A 16,399-nucleotide genomic window follows, 5' to 3' on the forward strand; every position below is an offset into this window, starting at 1 on the left:
TTCTTCCGACAGACCAAGGAGATCTGCTGATACCTGTTGTTAAGACTTCCCCTCCACTTCATGTCAAAGCACTATTCTTTCATAGTCCTGCACTTGTTAACAGAATAGATTTCATTAGAACAGAAAAATCTCACATCTTTTAGTGAAACTACGGAAGAGAATTTAAGAGGAGCCTCTTGAGCATCATTAAGAGCTCTCCTCAGGAGGTGACAGCTTTCAGGGAGGCCACTGCCATGTTCACATCACACTTTAAGAACAGAACAAATTTTCCACAGGATTTTTCCACAGGAATCCTCCTTGTTCCCCATGCAAATACATTTTGTGGAGGAGATCAGCAATCTGCCTACAGAGCTGTTTTCTAGTCAGGGCCAGCACAGAGTTCACAGGCCCCAAGCTCAAGAAGTGCATTTATCTTTACTTAAGCTTAAAACAGTGAGATAATAAGTGAAGCGATACAGCAATTATAACACAGAACAAGGCAATGCACGTAACCATCACTACTTGAGGATAGCAATAGTGATTAAGATACAGTTACAAGATATACCAGTTGCCCCACTGCTTTATCATCATGCAACGGGGAGGTCCTGTGCAGTGCATCCACTCCCAGGTAAGGTCTCCTCTACAAGTGCATCCAGCTTTTATACTGTTGAATAAACAAGTTTATGTGACAATGAGGCAGAAACATCTGCTTTCATTCTGCCATTGGATTCTACCTCAAGCCAGGACTCAAGGAGGAACTGAAGAAGTTTGTGTATTCATAGGTCTTGACACCATGCTTCAAAACAAGGAAAGGTTAATACATTCTCATAGTGCTTTATCCAAGCTACAACTCTTGCTTACGAGATGTTTCATCCATTATGCACTTTTTTTTTAATGATCATATATATTTTGCTAATGACTGGATACTGATTCTGGGTTGTGAGATTCATATGGAGGTCAGCTTCGGTTCAAGGCCTGCTGTTCAGACCTCATTACTTCAAGACCTTGTGCAACGAGGGCAGGCCCCACGAAGCTGGCACCCAGGATCCACTGGTAGGTGACTTCAGCTCTGCATCTGCACTAACGCCAGAGAGTGCAGGCTATAAACTCTTCAGTATCTAGAGTTACTTTTACTAAGTGTGAAACAAGCACCACCTGTAGGAGATAGAAACTATGCACCAGCCAGCCTCAGCCTGCTGACTCCTTGTCCAGCTTGGAAAACCTCCCTCCTCAACCAAGCTGCTGATTTTCCTGAAGATTACAAGAATTTAATAATCTGTAAGACTAACTTCTGCCAGATCCACTGTACTAGTTAGCCAATAAATACTGGCTTAAAATTAACCGAGGGCTTTCAACACTATCGTAACTGAAAATATCTGGTAAACAGATAGCATGACTGCAGAAATTCTGGTTTTGGTTTTTTTTTTTTTTTTGAGAAACCCAACATGCAGATGGATGAGAACAGAGGAGCACCCCAATGTGTGTGCTGGTCATGAGTTTTTAGAATGGCCCTCAGTACACTACTGTGTGCCTGGTGGGACAGAATAAGGTATATTCGCTGATAACAGCTGCCAGATGGAAATACTGGAAAATGCTTTAGTACTGAATTAATTAAGAGGGCATAAGGCAGGAGGCATTGCTGCCTGGCAAGGGGCATCAATAACACACTGGAGCTTTGCTGGAGCTAAATACACCTTACAAACAGGGAAGATCAACACACACTGCATTTCCTTAGCTCTGTTCTGCTCCAAAAATCGTCTTCCTCTTTGTGAAAGCTAAAATTTACAAGGATATTGCTCTCCCTCACTATCTCTCCTGCCATTTATATTCTGAGAGCTTGTTATTCGACAAGAAAATTCAGTATGACACAAGGAATGCAATGAAGCCATCTCTGAGGCATCTTTCCTCCAGAGCAGAGCATGGTTTTCCCCACACTTCATTCCCAATACTAGAGTTTGATTACAGTCTTTTATATATTCTATAAAACCTTTTAGAACTTCTTCCAGGAAGAGCTCAGGAAAGAGTGCAACATAGTAGATGAGAAGCTTTGTTTTACCTCTTTTCCTTTTCTTTTTTTCTTTTTCTTTTTTTTTTTTTAACCAGCTTTCACATGTAGCTCTCCAAAAGCAATCTGATTTCTCCATCAGCACAAGAGAACAGTAGCAAGATTCAAGCCTCAGAATGCCATTCCTGCTCATATCCTCTTGCCACAAACCAAGGTCTCCTTAGTCATAGACAACTTTCCAGCTGCACGCAATCTGCCCTGCTTTATGCAAAGAGAAGATGAAGATCACCAGCACTGCGCAATTGCTTATGGCCACAGGAGCTGCCTTTGCTCAGACCAACAGTCTATCAAACCTACCCCTAAAACAGAAACCAATGCAGAAAACACACCCAAAACTAATTTCAATGAAGAATTCTTTTCATCAGCCTCTGCAAGCTTGAAGTGCTCTAAAAAGATCTGAAAAGAAACAAAGTTAACAAGTCATACTGACAGGTATCCTGGCACACACACACGGGCAGTGTGCTAGCCAGAGGCAGTTACAGACTGTTCTGTAAGAGACTGGCAGCCTTTTCTTTTGTGTTCCAGTCTTGCAAATATTTTTCTTAAAACATGAGGAAAGCGGGAAAATGACTTCATTATCCGGATAGATCTATGGTCTTTCATAAGATTTACATCATCTGACTCAGTGAAGCACATCACTCCCTTACAATGAATTCAAGAGAGAACTTACAAAACAAACCTTTTACTATGTACAACTTTTCTACTATATATAAAAAAAAGAACATCGCACTACTCATCAATTTTCACAATCACTAAGCGCTGTGGACTTGCTGCTCAACAGAGCAAAACCGAGTTCTGCTGATTACACCCCTCCAAAGCGTTACTCCCGCCTTTCTCACTGACTTTCTGAATTTACAAGCTAGAAAACTCCCAAATTCAGAAATTACGACCCCAGGACCTCTACACCTGGCCAGCAAAACAAGTACTCCTTAATAACTCAGCTACAAATTTGCCTTCTAAGAGATAATTCCTGTAAGGATTCTACGTGAAGAACTCAGCAAAAGGATCGCAGTAGCCCTAAAGAAGCGGAGGGGGGCCAATGGGGAAGGGAAAGAAAAAGTCCGGTGCTTCCAGTGACGGTCAGCAAGAAATACCTGCAGGCTGCAAACACCCAGACGTTTCGCTGCTCTCTCGCTCTCTCTCTCTGCCTCCCCGGGAATTGTATAGAAACGCGTACCGAGCGGTGCACCGAGCCCCGCCAGCGCCGGGCTGCCTCCCTCGGGCCAAAGGCGGCAGCGCTCCGAAGCGGGACCCGAATGCGACCCCGGGAAGATGCGCGCCGCCCGCAGCCCCCGAACGGCGGCCCCAGGGTGCGGGCGGTACTGACCGGCCGTGGGCACGTCGGGGACCAGCTTGAGGGGCCCGATCTGCCGCAGCTGGAACGCCGTTCGAACTTCGTGGCAGCTGGGAGCCCTGCCCGCCGTCAACCCCGCCGCAGCCGCCAGCAGCCACAGCCACAGCAGCCCGCGGCTCCTACCGGCGGCCATCTCGCACCCAGCGGCCGGGCCGGGCCGCAGCGCTGCGGGGCACGGGCCGTCTGAGGGCGGGGGGGATGGTGGGGGGTGGCCGCGAGTCCCCCGGCCCAGGCCGCCTCCCGCCCGGCGCCGCCGCCCCGCCCTGGCGCCCGCCCTGCTGCTCCGCGAGCGCGGCCGGTCTCGGCAGCTCCGGCGCTGAAGTTTTCGCAGAGCGCTCTGCGGCCTCCGAGCTCCGCGCCTGGCAGCGGGTGCCGGCAGAGCCGCGTGGCTACAGCGGCCCGTCCCTACGGGAAACACTCCCTCATGGGATGCAGACGGCAGTCCGGGGGAGGAGGTGAGCGGGTCCCAGCGCGAGGAAGGACGTGCCGTGTCGCTCCCGGAATCCCGGCTGAATGACTCGGAGGGCACGAGAGAATCCTCACGAGGTGAGCAGCAGCTCCAGGCCCCGTACCGCGGGACACGGAGTAAACCTTGCCCCAGCAAACATATGTCCCCGCGTACTGACTGCACGCACAAACTGCTGGCTTGTATTAAAAAAATGCACAGCTGTTAGATCCTACTTTGGGGGCACATGGAACGCGCTGGCTATTCCAAGTGGCACTGAACTCTGAAATCAGTCCAGAAAACCCATCAACAGCAATCAAGAAGTATCCTAGAGGCACACTCCTATCCATACATTTCATGTATAAAACTTAGCAACTAAGCTCTGAGTCGTTTTCCTGTTCTATAACTTCAAAGAGAAAGAAAGAAAGGAAAAAAAAAGTGCAGTCCTTTCAAGACGTAGTCTGGTTGCTGAGCTGCTGCTGGGACTCAGATTGCTGCTGTACCCGCGGCGCAGCACAACCTGCAGGAGCACAGACCCCGGGAGATGGCCGGCCGCCGGCAGCAGCTCGAGAGACCCGCAGTCCCCCACCTCGGGCCGGGCTCTCCTCAGTGCCCTCTGCTGCCTCCTGGGCACGAGAACCGGGGTGCTGTCAGATCACTTCTGCATCCCATTGTCCGCCCTGGCATGCTTAACCATTGAGCGCTCTTAGTGCTCTTCAGCATGCAGTGTTCTCAGCAGCTATTTTCCACCTCACAGAAACAACCATTTCCAGAGACACAAATCCCAAGGCATTTCTCACAAAGAGAATCTTTCAGGCATGCAAGCATGGTATAAGCTGTTATTGTTATCTTATTTCTTGAAGGATCCTTGTGACCCTTAAGATGCTTCTAATGTGTTCCCAGAGCAACAGGACAGTCCACCTCAGCTAATTTAACCATTACACTTTCCCGTATGAAGTACTGAGAAGCTGTTTCTCACTGTTGTCAATAGTTGTCTGAGTTGTATTTTAATAGCTAGAAATGCAAATCTTTTAAGCACTTTGCTGGTTCTATCTTTGTTCGTATCAAGTTCATAGCAAGAGATTAATTATTTTAATCTCTTTAATTCCTTTTTTTTTTTTTTTTTTTTTTTTTTTGTAAAACAAAACCCAGTTTGATTTAGAACATTTGAACTTGTAAACCACAGGCTGCCCAGAGAGCCGTGGGTGCCCCATCCATGGAGATACGCAAGGCCAGGCTGGATGGACCCTGAGCGGCCACACATGCATTTTGTTTAACCTTGTGCCCCGTCCTAAAGATGTTATGCAGACAACACTCCCATTGACTTCAGCAGGAGTTCTGACAGAAAAGAAACAGCGGGATGATGGATTTGGCAAGTAATTCACCTGATGAAAACAGCACTATTTGGCATATATACATTTTTCTCTGAATAGCATCTAACCAGTCCTGTGCAGAGGACTGAGGCGTTTAATTCAGTGGAAGTTTTCCCACTGTTTTCAGAGAGTGGCAAGTTCATATCACAAATGGCTAATCCTTTTCCTAGGTGGGTCCTTATTTTGTCACCTCATCTTTATATGGTGGATGCTCTTCTCCTCACCCATCTGTTTTTGGGCTACTTTAAGTCTTTTTGCTTATGTATATTTTCTCAATTGGGTCTCACATGTTACCTCCTGTTCCCCTTCTCTCCTCAAAATACTGCTGTGAGGCCTGAATTATACATATAACAAACACAACAGCAAATTTAGTGTCAGGGAACTGGATTGTCCATATATATAATAGTAGCTACTGCGGTACCTAAGGAAACATGTATGTTCCTAGTGGTTTTGTAGTAACTATATTGAAAGGCATAAATCAGAGATAGCCTGGTGCATTTCTCAGGGTGGAGCCTGAACCTCCCCTCCTCCCCCCCCCCAACTCCCCCTTTGGAAAAAACATATAAATCCCTGCACATTTTTTTTTTTAATACAGGATATACGTTTTTGTAAAATGACTAGGAACAACAGAAGAGGTACTTATCCAATTGTACATGACATTATTATACTTCATCAATTGGCTTGGAACTGTGACAGTTTACCTTGACAACTTATTACTTATTAAGGACAATATCAGTACTTCTTACAAAGAATTGCAATATAAATCTGCCCAAGCAGTCTGCTTGCTCTTAATCCTACTAAAGTGACCGCAATACTCAGCATGAGCCATGGATGTATAAGAAAAGCTGGGATCAAGTCTGGGATCAGGCTTTGTATGTCTGTTGCCTCAGCTCTTCTCTTGTTAAAAATAGCTGGAGTTTTGCCAGTGATTTAAATGGAAGCTGGACTAAGCTAGTTTAAAATAAGCTCATCTCCAACGCTGGACTTGCCACCAGTGAGACTTGATGGGCACAGTCTTCTCTTGCCAGTTCAGCTGCCAGACAAGAAACCTTACTGTATGAATTTCTTAGCCATTCCAAGAAAACCTGTAATCCAGTCTTTAAACCCTTATTTTATCTTTAGAAGCCCAGTTTTCCAAGGCACATGTTTTAGTGAAGTCCCAAGGAACTCATCTGACTTCCTGGAAGCCTAAGTAAGGAACTGGTTAACTCAATGAAGCAAGCCCAAACCAGAAACCAATTTTCATTAAAAAATAAATAAATAAATAAATAAATAAATAAATAAAATAAAAACACCCCACCTTAATCTGCCTCAAAAGAAATATAAATGCATGAAATATTCACAATCATACCAAGACTAAAATCACTGATAGAAAATAGTTTGTCAATTTGAAAATTTTCTCATCCATCCTATGAGGTTATGAACAAAGTAGAAAAATTATCAGCACAAATTTACCATTCTGCTTTTTATTTAGAGAATCCATTCTTCTTCTCACTCACTGTAAGAACTGAGAACAACGCAAGTATGCTGCCATATCATAAATTGTTTCCTGTGCAGTATGTACACCACATGGAAAAGTATGTGCAGACCCCTTTGATGGTCAGAATGCAGTACTCCTGCACTGCCTCATTATTTCATGGGTATTTTCTTTACCAGACAGACCAATTCAAAGATGTAGTTCAAAAATGCCTGCTGTACTTGCCTGAAATGCGCAGCTGTTAACTATAGCATAACATTTATTAAATTAAAAAAAAAAAAAAAAAAAGTATTGAAACAAGCTAAAATGCAATCTGTGAAAGAAGTAGAACCTTCGCAAAGATCAGCAGGCCAGGACAGCTAATAGTTAGAATAAAGCTGATTGTTTCACTCCAAACTGAATAAGGCTTGGCACCAACACAGGCAGTGCTGAAGAGGCTTCCACATTTTCATCATCTTCTATTGCTTCCTTTTAAGAATGTAAGGATGACTATTTTGGTTCAGATCGAAAATCATTTTGGCTGTTGAATTGTGTCTGGCAGGATCAGAGCTACTGTGCTTTTAAGGAGATTGCACTGCATATGCTCTAGATGATGGTTTCAAATCACACCAAGGCCACAGAGAGTGCTGTGTATTTTCTATGATGCCATCTGAGATCACTATTCTAATACCCAGGAAACCTGGGTTTTTTAGTTATTTTTTCTTAATTGTAAAAAGCCTGCCCAGAGAAATAGGTGTCTTAAAATTTCTCTGCCGATGTAAAGGATGAAAAGGCACATAAGATTTCTCTTACTCAAATAGAGATCTGACACCTAGCACAATGCTTCTCCAGCAGAATACCCTGGGACACACTGAAAAGGCTTTGCTGAAGTCTAGGTAGACTGTGTCAACAGCATTTCCCTTATCCTCTAAGCTGATCACCTGATCATAGAAGGAGATAAGGTTGGTCAAACAGAACCTGCCTTTCATGAACCCATGCTGGCAGGGCCTGACCCCTGATTGTCTTGCATATGCCAGATGATCTCACTCAAGATGATCTGCTCCATAACCTTCCCGGGCACCAAGGCCAGACTGATAGGCCTGGTTCCCCTGATCATCCTTATGACCTTTCTTGTAGATAAGAGTCACATGGGCAAGCCTCCAAAACTCCGGGACCTCTCCATTTGGCCAGAGACTCAGAAAGACGGTGGAAAGTGGCTTGGCTATGACCTTTGCCAGCTCCCTCAGCACCTTTGGGTGGATCCCATCTAGATCCTCCCTGAGTTGCCCATCCTTTCTTCCGCAGGAGGTAGACTCTCTTTTTCTCCCAGAGTCTCAGTCAGAGTTCCCTGTTCATCCACACTGGTCTCCTTCACCATGGCTCATCTTGTGGCACCTGTAAGACTTCCCTCTTAAGAAGTATACAGCCTTCCTGGACCCCTTCAGGACTGAATCCCAAGGGATTTTCCCTACTTGTGACCTGAAGAGTTCAAAGTCAGCCCTCTGGAAATCCAAGGCAGAAGCTTTGCTGATCGCCCTCCTGACTTCAACAAGGATTGAGAACACTGCCATTTTGTGGTCATGCTGTCTAAGATAGCTTCTCACCTTCACACCTCCCACCAGTCCTTCTCAATTCGTGTACAGCAGGTCTAATGGGTCACTTCTCCTAGTAGGCTCACACACCAGCTTTCACAGGCTCCATGAACCTCCCAGGCTCTTTCCTCTGGGCTGTATTATATTTCTAGCATCTATCAGAGAAGTTGAAGTACCCCATGAGAACCAGGGCTGGTGATTGCACAGTTTCTGCCAGCCACTCATAGAACCCTTCATCAATTTCTTCACCTTGATTAGGTTGTCTGTAACCTCTCCCTCTTGGCCTTCCCCCTGATTCCTACCACAGGAACTAAATTTTATCACTGCCATCCCTGAGCTCAACGACATCAAAACACTCTCTAGAATAAAGAGCCTCACCACTATCCCTCCTTCATTGCCTATCCCTTCTGAAGAGCTTATAGCCATTCATTGCAGCACTCCAGTCATGGGAGTTGTAAGGAATAGCAACTAAGTCATACTTTACCGGCTGCTTGGTGGTTTCCAGCTCTTCCTGTTTGTTGCCCATGCTGTATTGATGTGGATACATTTCAGCTGAGCTACTTTCCTCACCCTCAACCCCAGCAGCAACCATCTCCACTGAGTGTTGTTTTACCCACTTCCCCTTTAGTAGTTAGTTTAAAGCTCTCTCAATAAGTCTTGCCAGCTCCTGGGCTAGGATCTATTTTCCCCTTTGAGACAGATGGGACCTATTTAAAGCCATCAGGTCAGGCACTCAGTAAACCACCCCACGGTCAAAAAAGCAAAATTCCTGTGGTGGCACCAGCCTCTCAGCCTTGAAATTATTAGATGTATTTCCCCAGTCCTCTCAGTGTCCCTTGCTGCCACTGAATGGTTAGAGGAGAACATCATCTGTACTCCTGCTCCATGCACTAACTACCCTAATTCACTGATGTGCCTTTTGGTAGCCCTCAGGCTTCTCTCAGTGACTTTAAACATTAGCAGTGTGAACTATCAGTAAAGGATAGTAATCAGAGGGACAAACCAGACCAGGAAGTTTTCCAGTAACACCTCTGACCCAGGCCCCAGGGAGGCAGCATACTTCCACGTGGGGTCTGACCTACATATGGGGCCCTCTGCTCTTCCTATTAGAAAGAAGATACCTGCAATTACCCTTCTTTTCCTTCTTGGTGAAGTCATTCCTGAGGCATGGAGTGAACTGCCTTTCCCTAGACAATCTGCTGGGTGCATTCACTTATCTGCCCTTCCAGTTTCAGAGCCTCAAACCTATTACACAGGGGCAGAGCTTCAAAGGCAGATAAGTAGGGAGGGGGTTTGTCTGTGGTGTTTCCATTCTTTCCATCTCTTTGGTCCCCTCCCTCTGCCTAGTGTTGACAGTGCAGGGGGACCACCACTTTTTGAGGTGTATCACCCTGCTGCCTTTCTCATAGTTATAGCAGGGAATTGGTCCACCAGTCTGCCTCCTGCTCACAATCCCTGATGCTCCTTAATCTCTTCCTCCTCAAGCTCCGCCACTGGACTGAGTAGATCTTTACCTGTTCACACTCATGCACGTGGTATCCCTGCAACTCTCCGCCAGTAGCCACAGGCTCAGAGGCACCCTCTGCAGCCAGAAACCTGGTCAGCTATATTTCTGGACAGGCACTCAGTCAGTGTCACCTTTTTTTTTTTTTTTTCAAAAACTTTCTGCCTACTGGACACCATGGCTAGATTTGTAGTCTGGGGGGCAGCTAATAGGCGAGTTGGTCACCTGAGTAGGGAGGGATAGTCCACCCTCCCTGCTCACACCCATGCTCAAGCATACTGTGTGAACTGCCCATGCAAACTGCATGCCATAATCTGACACACCATGCCATTTACTACAATCTTCAGTCACCAATCCCCACTACACTTTCCAATAGCTCAGTTTCCATGGGATGATTTACTTAATACTGAAGTCTCATCTACTGAATTATAAGTTTACCTTAATTCTATTGTTCAAATTGTTAATCTTTATCTTTATCTTGCAACTTTATGTAAAAGGTCAAAAATAGTAAACTTCATATCCAAGACTGACATTTTAATCAGTGTGAAAAAAGCAGCATAGAATATAAACTAGTTTATCAAAATAAATGAACACCTTTGATACCTCACATTACTATTGCCACTAGCCACCACCCTCAGAATACTTGCATGTGTTTAGCTTCATAACAAAACTGTATAGCTCAAGAGTAATGTACTTTTTAACTGGTATAACAGCATACACTGCCTTTATCATGTAGTCATGAACTGAAATAGATCTCTGTAAAGAGAACCAATGATCAAATACATTGCTTCCACTCACAACACTGGCATATTTGCAGGCCTTTTCAACTTCATGTCCAGTATGCAAGTCCCCACACTCTGGATCACGTGAAGGGGGAGCACCTCCTCCCTACATGGGGAGGATACCCTGTGTTAAATAAGAGCAACCATACCCAGTCACAGCTTCCTGCAGCTGTAATCCATTAGGAGAGGCAGGAGAACCACAGCAGCAGGTGATGGAGGAGGAGGAGGTACAGGAAAGGGAGGAGAGGGCTCCAAGTTTTCAGCATCATCACAGATTGAATCTCACACAAAAATCATGACCCTTCCTGAAACTGCTGTGACAAAAGCAGTTTCATTGTACATGCCTGCTTGATGTGGCAGGGTGCAACCTGCTCTATGAAATCTAATCTAAAGAACCCCCTTTCAATCTCAGCTCTACAGTGCAGGTGATGGTCAAGTGAGGCAACTTGCTTTGTGCGCAGCCATCAGTTTGCCTTACACTTTTGGGCAACAACTTCTATAAAGTTACCCCAACTTATCTAAGCCTTGCAGAGACTAAATTGATGTATGAGTTGCTATCAGAGAGAAGGTCCCTAAGCACCACATCACACAACTCTTATAGAGCTCCAAGGATGGCAACTCCATCTGAGCTGAGAGTTGTCTTCCAAACAGGAAAGTTGAATGGGATGTGTCAGTTAAATCTGTGTCAAGATTCCTCTGTAGGATTTTGTTCATGAGTAGTACAGCAACTGCTGTAGCTCTTCATGTGAACGAGACCATACTGTGGGCCCCACTTTTGTCAAAGTCCACCAGTAAAGAAAGCTCCCCCCACCCCCCCTCTGCAGCAAGTCTACATTAGTGATCCTTGCTTGCAGACCAGCAGTTTAAATTGCAACTTATCTGAGTGGACATCTGCTGCTGCTTACTGCCCCTAGTTATGCCCTTCCCAGAAGCATTATGTGACTACATAATGCTTCTGGGAAGACAGGGAATAACACACAATGACACAAACACCTTTCCTTGGAGGTCAGTCTGCTGTCATCCTTCCCTTCCCACACCTCCATAGCATGCACCACATGCACCATGCTCCAGGATTGCAGGAAAAAAAGCAGATGAGCCCTGGGCAAGTATAAATTAATACTGACATTTGTTGGAATAATGTACTCTGAGACTCTCCATCTGTGGCACCAATAGAGCCTGTGACATGAGTTTATGTGCATCTTCCTGCTAAATCAGAAGATCATCTTTATGAATCAATCACCTGGGAGGCAACATGAGATTTGTGATGGTCCCTAGAAGAGCCCAGGTCTGTAAAGATTCTTAGTTACTGCTGGGATTTGTTACAGGCAATTTATAGTGACAAACTGAAGGATAAATAATATCAGTATTTCAACAAGGGAACAGGAAAGCTTTGTTTGACTTTGAAGTACAGATTACTCAGTAGTGATAACATTACCTACTATGCACAGCTCATTTTATTTCCTCCAAAACAGGTTCTGAATAGCTAGTAGGTGTTTTTCTGTGCCATGCAGTGAATCTGTCACAAGCATAGGCCCAAAGACCTGACATCTCTCCTCCTCAAGTTCTTTACAGGGTTGAAGGGCTGAATGAACCAGGATCTGCCAGTCTAGTGACAACCACGTGCCTCATCCAAGACTCCTCACAGACTTCACAAAACTCCTCAGACCCCAGTAAAGTCTTAGACAAGTCTGATGTACCTGTCTGACTGTATCAAGACAGGCACTGCCTTGCTGTAACTCCCAGAGATGATACTCTTCCGATTTGTTTGCAGACATGATTCCTTGATGAGAAACTGGTATTCAGGCAGCAGTTCCAGATCCCAAAGGAATTTTTTTTCTGAAGCCTGGAGTTAATGGTGGTGTTTTAATGTTTTATGTACTTTCACCAATCAAGGTGTTAGACACAGCCCTCAGTTGCACTGTTTGTGAAGTCAGCATGTAAGAATTTAGTCCTTTAAATCAGGATAAAACAAAATCTTAAAAAGTAGCTATTACGAACATCAATAAGCCCTAAGTGCATTCACTAGGAGCTAAAGCCTGCTAAGACCGAGTCTATACTTATGTGGACATTCTGGTCATGAGACTTGATATGCAGCAAGCTTCCTAGTGAAGGAGAAAGAGCATGGGACAAGAATTTAGCTCTGATATGCTATTTATGCTGTGGCATGCTTCCTTCTCTGAAATGGAGTATATTATGGCTTTTTATTGAATTACACTTGGCTAATTATTAAATGAAAACTATTATTTCATTATGAGCATAATAAATGGAAATACTTTATGTGGCTGTGCAATCCACTAACTGACTTATGGAGTCAAAGACCCTTTAGGAGCATCACAAGTTCGTCTGATGTTCCTCTCTGATAATTTTTTAGATATCTGCACTAGACACAAAGAATACAAGGCTATACAGAGCCCCTATCAGGCTTTATACACTATTTATGTCACAGTGATGTCAGGTGGGTGATAAGAGGAAGCCAGATCTGAGCTACTTAGAGTGGACAGTTGGCTCATTTTGGCATGTTGAACATAGATGCTCACCCCTATTTCCTGGTGCTCAGAGTCCCTTTCTTACTGACTTCCAAAGAAAGGGAAAAAATGTAAAAGCAGACAGTAGGAAGAACCAAGTAAAAATTGTGAGGAATTTGGAGAAAACAATGGCATCCATGATCTGGCACATTAGCTCTTTCACTTCCAGACCTTTCAAATATGCTTTTACTTGTGACAGGCAAAATTCAATATAGTTAGTACTTTTTTTTTTTTCTTTTTTTTTTTTTTCTCCAAATAGAGTGAAAGCTGATGTACTAACAATGCATGACTTGTGCAAAACTGTTACATTTCATTCCCTCCTATGTAAAGAGAACCGCTGTATTTTTTTTGTCTTAGGGCCAATATTTTGAATAACCTACCTTTGACACTTAAAGCCCTAAGTAAGTTGAGATTTATCTCTGGGTCTGTTCCCAGCGTTGTCTGCACAAAACACATGCCAAAAGCTGATGCGATTCCTCAAAAGCTTGAGATGGATATGTAGCAGGTGTGGGTTGCCTTATCACAGTGTTAACTTATTAGCAAAGTTAAACCAGCATCACTACACACACAGGAACCTGTGGGTGAACTGTTAGAATGAAACACCTCTATGGCAAGTCTTGATCCTTTCAGCTCAGCACAGAAATAAAAAATCCAATTTACATTACAGGAATGAGCTCTGACCAACAGAAGATAGGAACTTATTTCTTTTTTTGCTTGACCTATTATTACCAAAGTGCCACGTTATTTCAAATTAAAGTGCATTCTGCCACCAGGAATTCTCCTGTAGACTTCTGAATGAATGAAGGACAAAGAATTGAAAGCAGAGAGGAGATGAAGGAGTAAAGCCTGCTCAACTTGATAGTGCCTAAGAGCATAAGGCAGCTGGAATTAGACTTCAGAAATTGCAGTTTGAATGAAAGGCACTCTCTTCTTAACACAACAGCCTTCCATGGAAGACTTCCCACGTGCTACAGGAGATAAGACAGATTTCTTCTTTTCTACTTTTATTACTCTATTCAACTGAAATTCAAATATGTGGCAAAAATTGGTTCTCTTTCCATTCCATGTTGGTGGAGTATTATGCAGGTCACCTGCTGCTTCTCAGTGCCTCAAGAAGGATGACAAAGACAGGAAATAGAGGTGCAGAATCAGAGCACCCAGAAAACTTCATCCAGAAAACATGCTTATGGGAAACATTTTGGTGCAAAGAGGAGGGCATTCTCCACCTTGTTCAAAGATGTATTCACATTTAAGGCCTTTGATACCTGATCAGTTCAGACTCCCAAGCTTCTTCCTACGTGTAGAAATATATAAATGTATTTTTTAACGTCCAGGCTAAAACTCCAGTGTGCTCCCATCATACTTCCAAATTCTACTAGAAAAAAAAAAAAAATCAACTATTCCTACTTCAGTTCTCTCATGAGAAAACCACAAAAGCAGCACTTCTTCTAGAACAAGAGTATTCTTTGTCAAACTATCTACAGAATCCTTTTTTCCTCGCTTTATTTCCTTCCTGGAAAGACTTTTTTTCCTCTCCAATCTTTCATAATAGTTGAAAGATAAAAGTAAACAACTATTTTTGGCTCTTTGCAATCGTATTTCCACAGAAGCTCATTGAAGCAACAAAATCATATAAATGATTCTCCCGTATCCCTTGCTATGCCATCACAAATCTGCATTTCTGCCTCCCATGCATATAGGTAGTGGCAATTAATCAAACTGCCATAGCCAGGAGAATCAGTTCTCACCCCTGTTACTGTTTAGGGAAAAGAAAAAAGAGAAACTACACTCATTTTGAGCAACCATGAAACTCCATGTGCAGATGGAAATAGGCACAGAGGGCTGCTTGTGGTTTTCAGATAACTGCACTCTTTAGAGAGCCTAACAGTTAGGAAGCATCCTGCAGGAAAAGTCGCTGTCAGCAATCCAGACAAAGGTCAGAATTCTTCATGAAAAGAGGTAGGAATTCCACAAGAAATGCAAGCTGGGCAAAGCTCCAAGGGGAGATAAAAGTTCAAGTGGCAATATAAAGTTTGGTGTCAAAAGACAAAGCTACTATAAAGTTTTTAAATAAGCAGAGAAAAATCAATCTGTAAATAACTTGGATTACTAAGGATCATCATTCGTCACACAATCACCAAGGTTGGAAAAGGTCTACAAGATCATCCAGTCCAACCATCCACTTACCACCAATAGATCTCACTAAACCATGTCCCCCAGCACAAAATCCAAATGTTCCTTGAACACCTCCAGGATTGGTGACTCCACCACCTCCCTGTGCAGCCCATTCCAGTGCTTGACCACTCTTTCAGAAAAGCAGTATTTCCTAACATCCAACCTAAATCTCCCCTGGCGTAGCTTGAAGTCATTCCCTCTGGTCCTATCACCAGTTACACGAGGGAAGAGGCCAAAGCCCAGCTCATCACAACTTCCGTTCAGGTAGTTATAGAGAGCAGTCTATATAGAGGTCTATATATAGGTCTCCCCTGAGCCTCCTCTTCTCCAGACTGAACAATCCCAGCTCCTTCAGCCGCCCCTCATAAGGCCTGTGCTCCAGACCCCTCACCCCTTCAGTTATGGTAGCAATTACATAAGTATGCATTTAGCCCCTAACACTTCTTGACTAGCCTCATCATTTAAATGTGATTTCTTTGTTTAAATGGGTGGTTTCTCCATGCAGCAACTGTTCTGGGCTCAGCAGTCAGCTGAATAACTGAGCCTGTATCAAAAGAGGCAGAACTGGACTAGAGACAAAGGTCTCTGCTACAGTTCTCATGCTTAGAAAATAGGTATTTTACTGTCATTTAGCAGTTTGAGAAGATAGCAGGATTTTTATTTTCATTAAAAATGCAACTAAATATCAATATCTTAGTTGAATGTGAATCTTGAATTCTTAAGCAACTCATGTTTAGATAACACCATTGATTTATATTTCTTACTGCCTCTGGTTTTCCCATCACTACAGTACATAAAGCTTTCCTTGTAACAGCAAGAGCTTCTCTTTAAATGAGGACAAAATTCTAGCTAATGTACTGAATATGATAGATAAGAAAAGCCACCTCCAATCAGAAGAGTTATTCCAACTAGTTAATGAAAAACATTCAGAAGAGAAATAGGACAGCATAGGCAGTGCTCAAGGAAGTAGTGACCATTAATTTCAGCAAAATTTTGTTCAACAACGCTTTATATTAAGTCTGGTTATGTGATTTCCACCCACTAGATCCAATGAGCCCTTCCATGGGCAGCAAGATGACTTAAAACACATGCTATACAATCAGAAAAAAAAAAAAAAAAAAAAAAAAAAAAAAAAAAAGATGACTGGTT

At 43.6% G+C, this 16,399-nt stretch overlaps 1 protein-coding gene across 4 annotated transcripts in view; it reads right to left on the bottom strand.

The window, feature by feature from the left end:
• The window catches only part of LOC125697650 (glypican-5-like), a 362,732-nt gene extending 359,116 nt beyond the window's left edge, over window positions 1-3,616 (bottom strand). For all 4 annotated transcript variants that reach the window (XM_048955124.1, XM_048955123.1, XM_048955125.1 and 1 more), the window contains exon 1: window positions 3,372-3,616. In XM_048955124.1, coding sequence (XP_048811081.1) covers window positions 3,372-3,531 — 160 coding nt within the window. In that variant the 5' untranslated portion in view covers window positions 3,532-3,616. The remainder of the gene's footprint in view (window positions 1-3,371) is intronic.
• Between the last annotated feature and the right edge of the window lie 12,783 nt (window positions 3,617-16,399).

Source organism: Lagopus muta, chromosome 9 (genome assembly GCF_023343835.1).
Source record: "Lagopus muta isolate bLagMut1 chromosome 9, bLagMut1 primary, whole genome shotgun sequence".
NCBI classification, from domain to species: Eukaryota; Metazoa; Chordata; class Aves; order Galliformes; family Phasianidae; genus Lagopus; species Lagopus muta.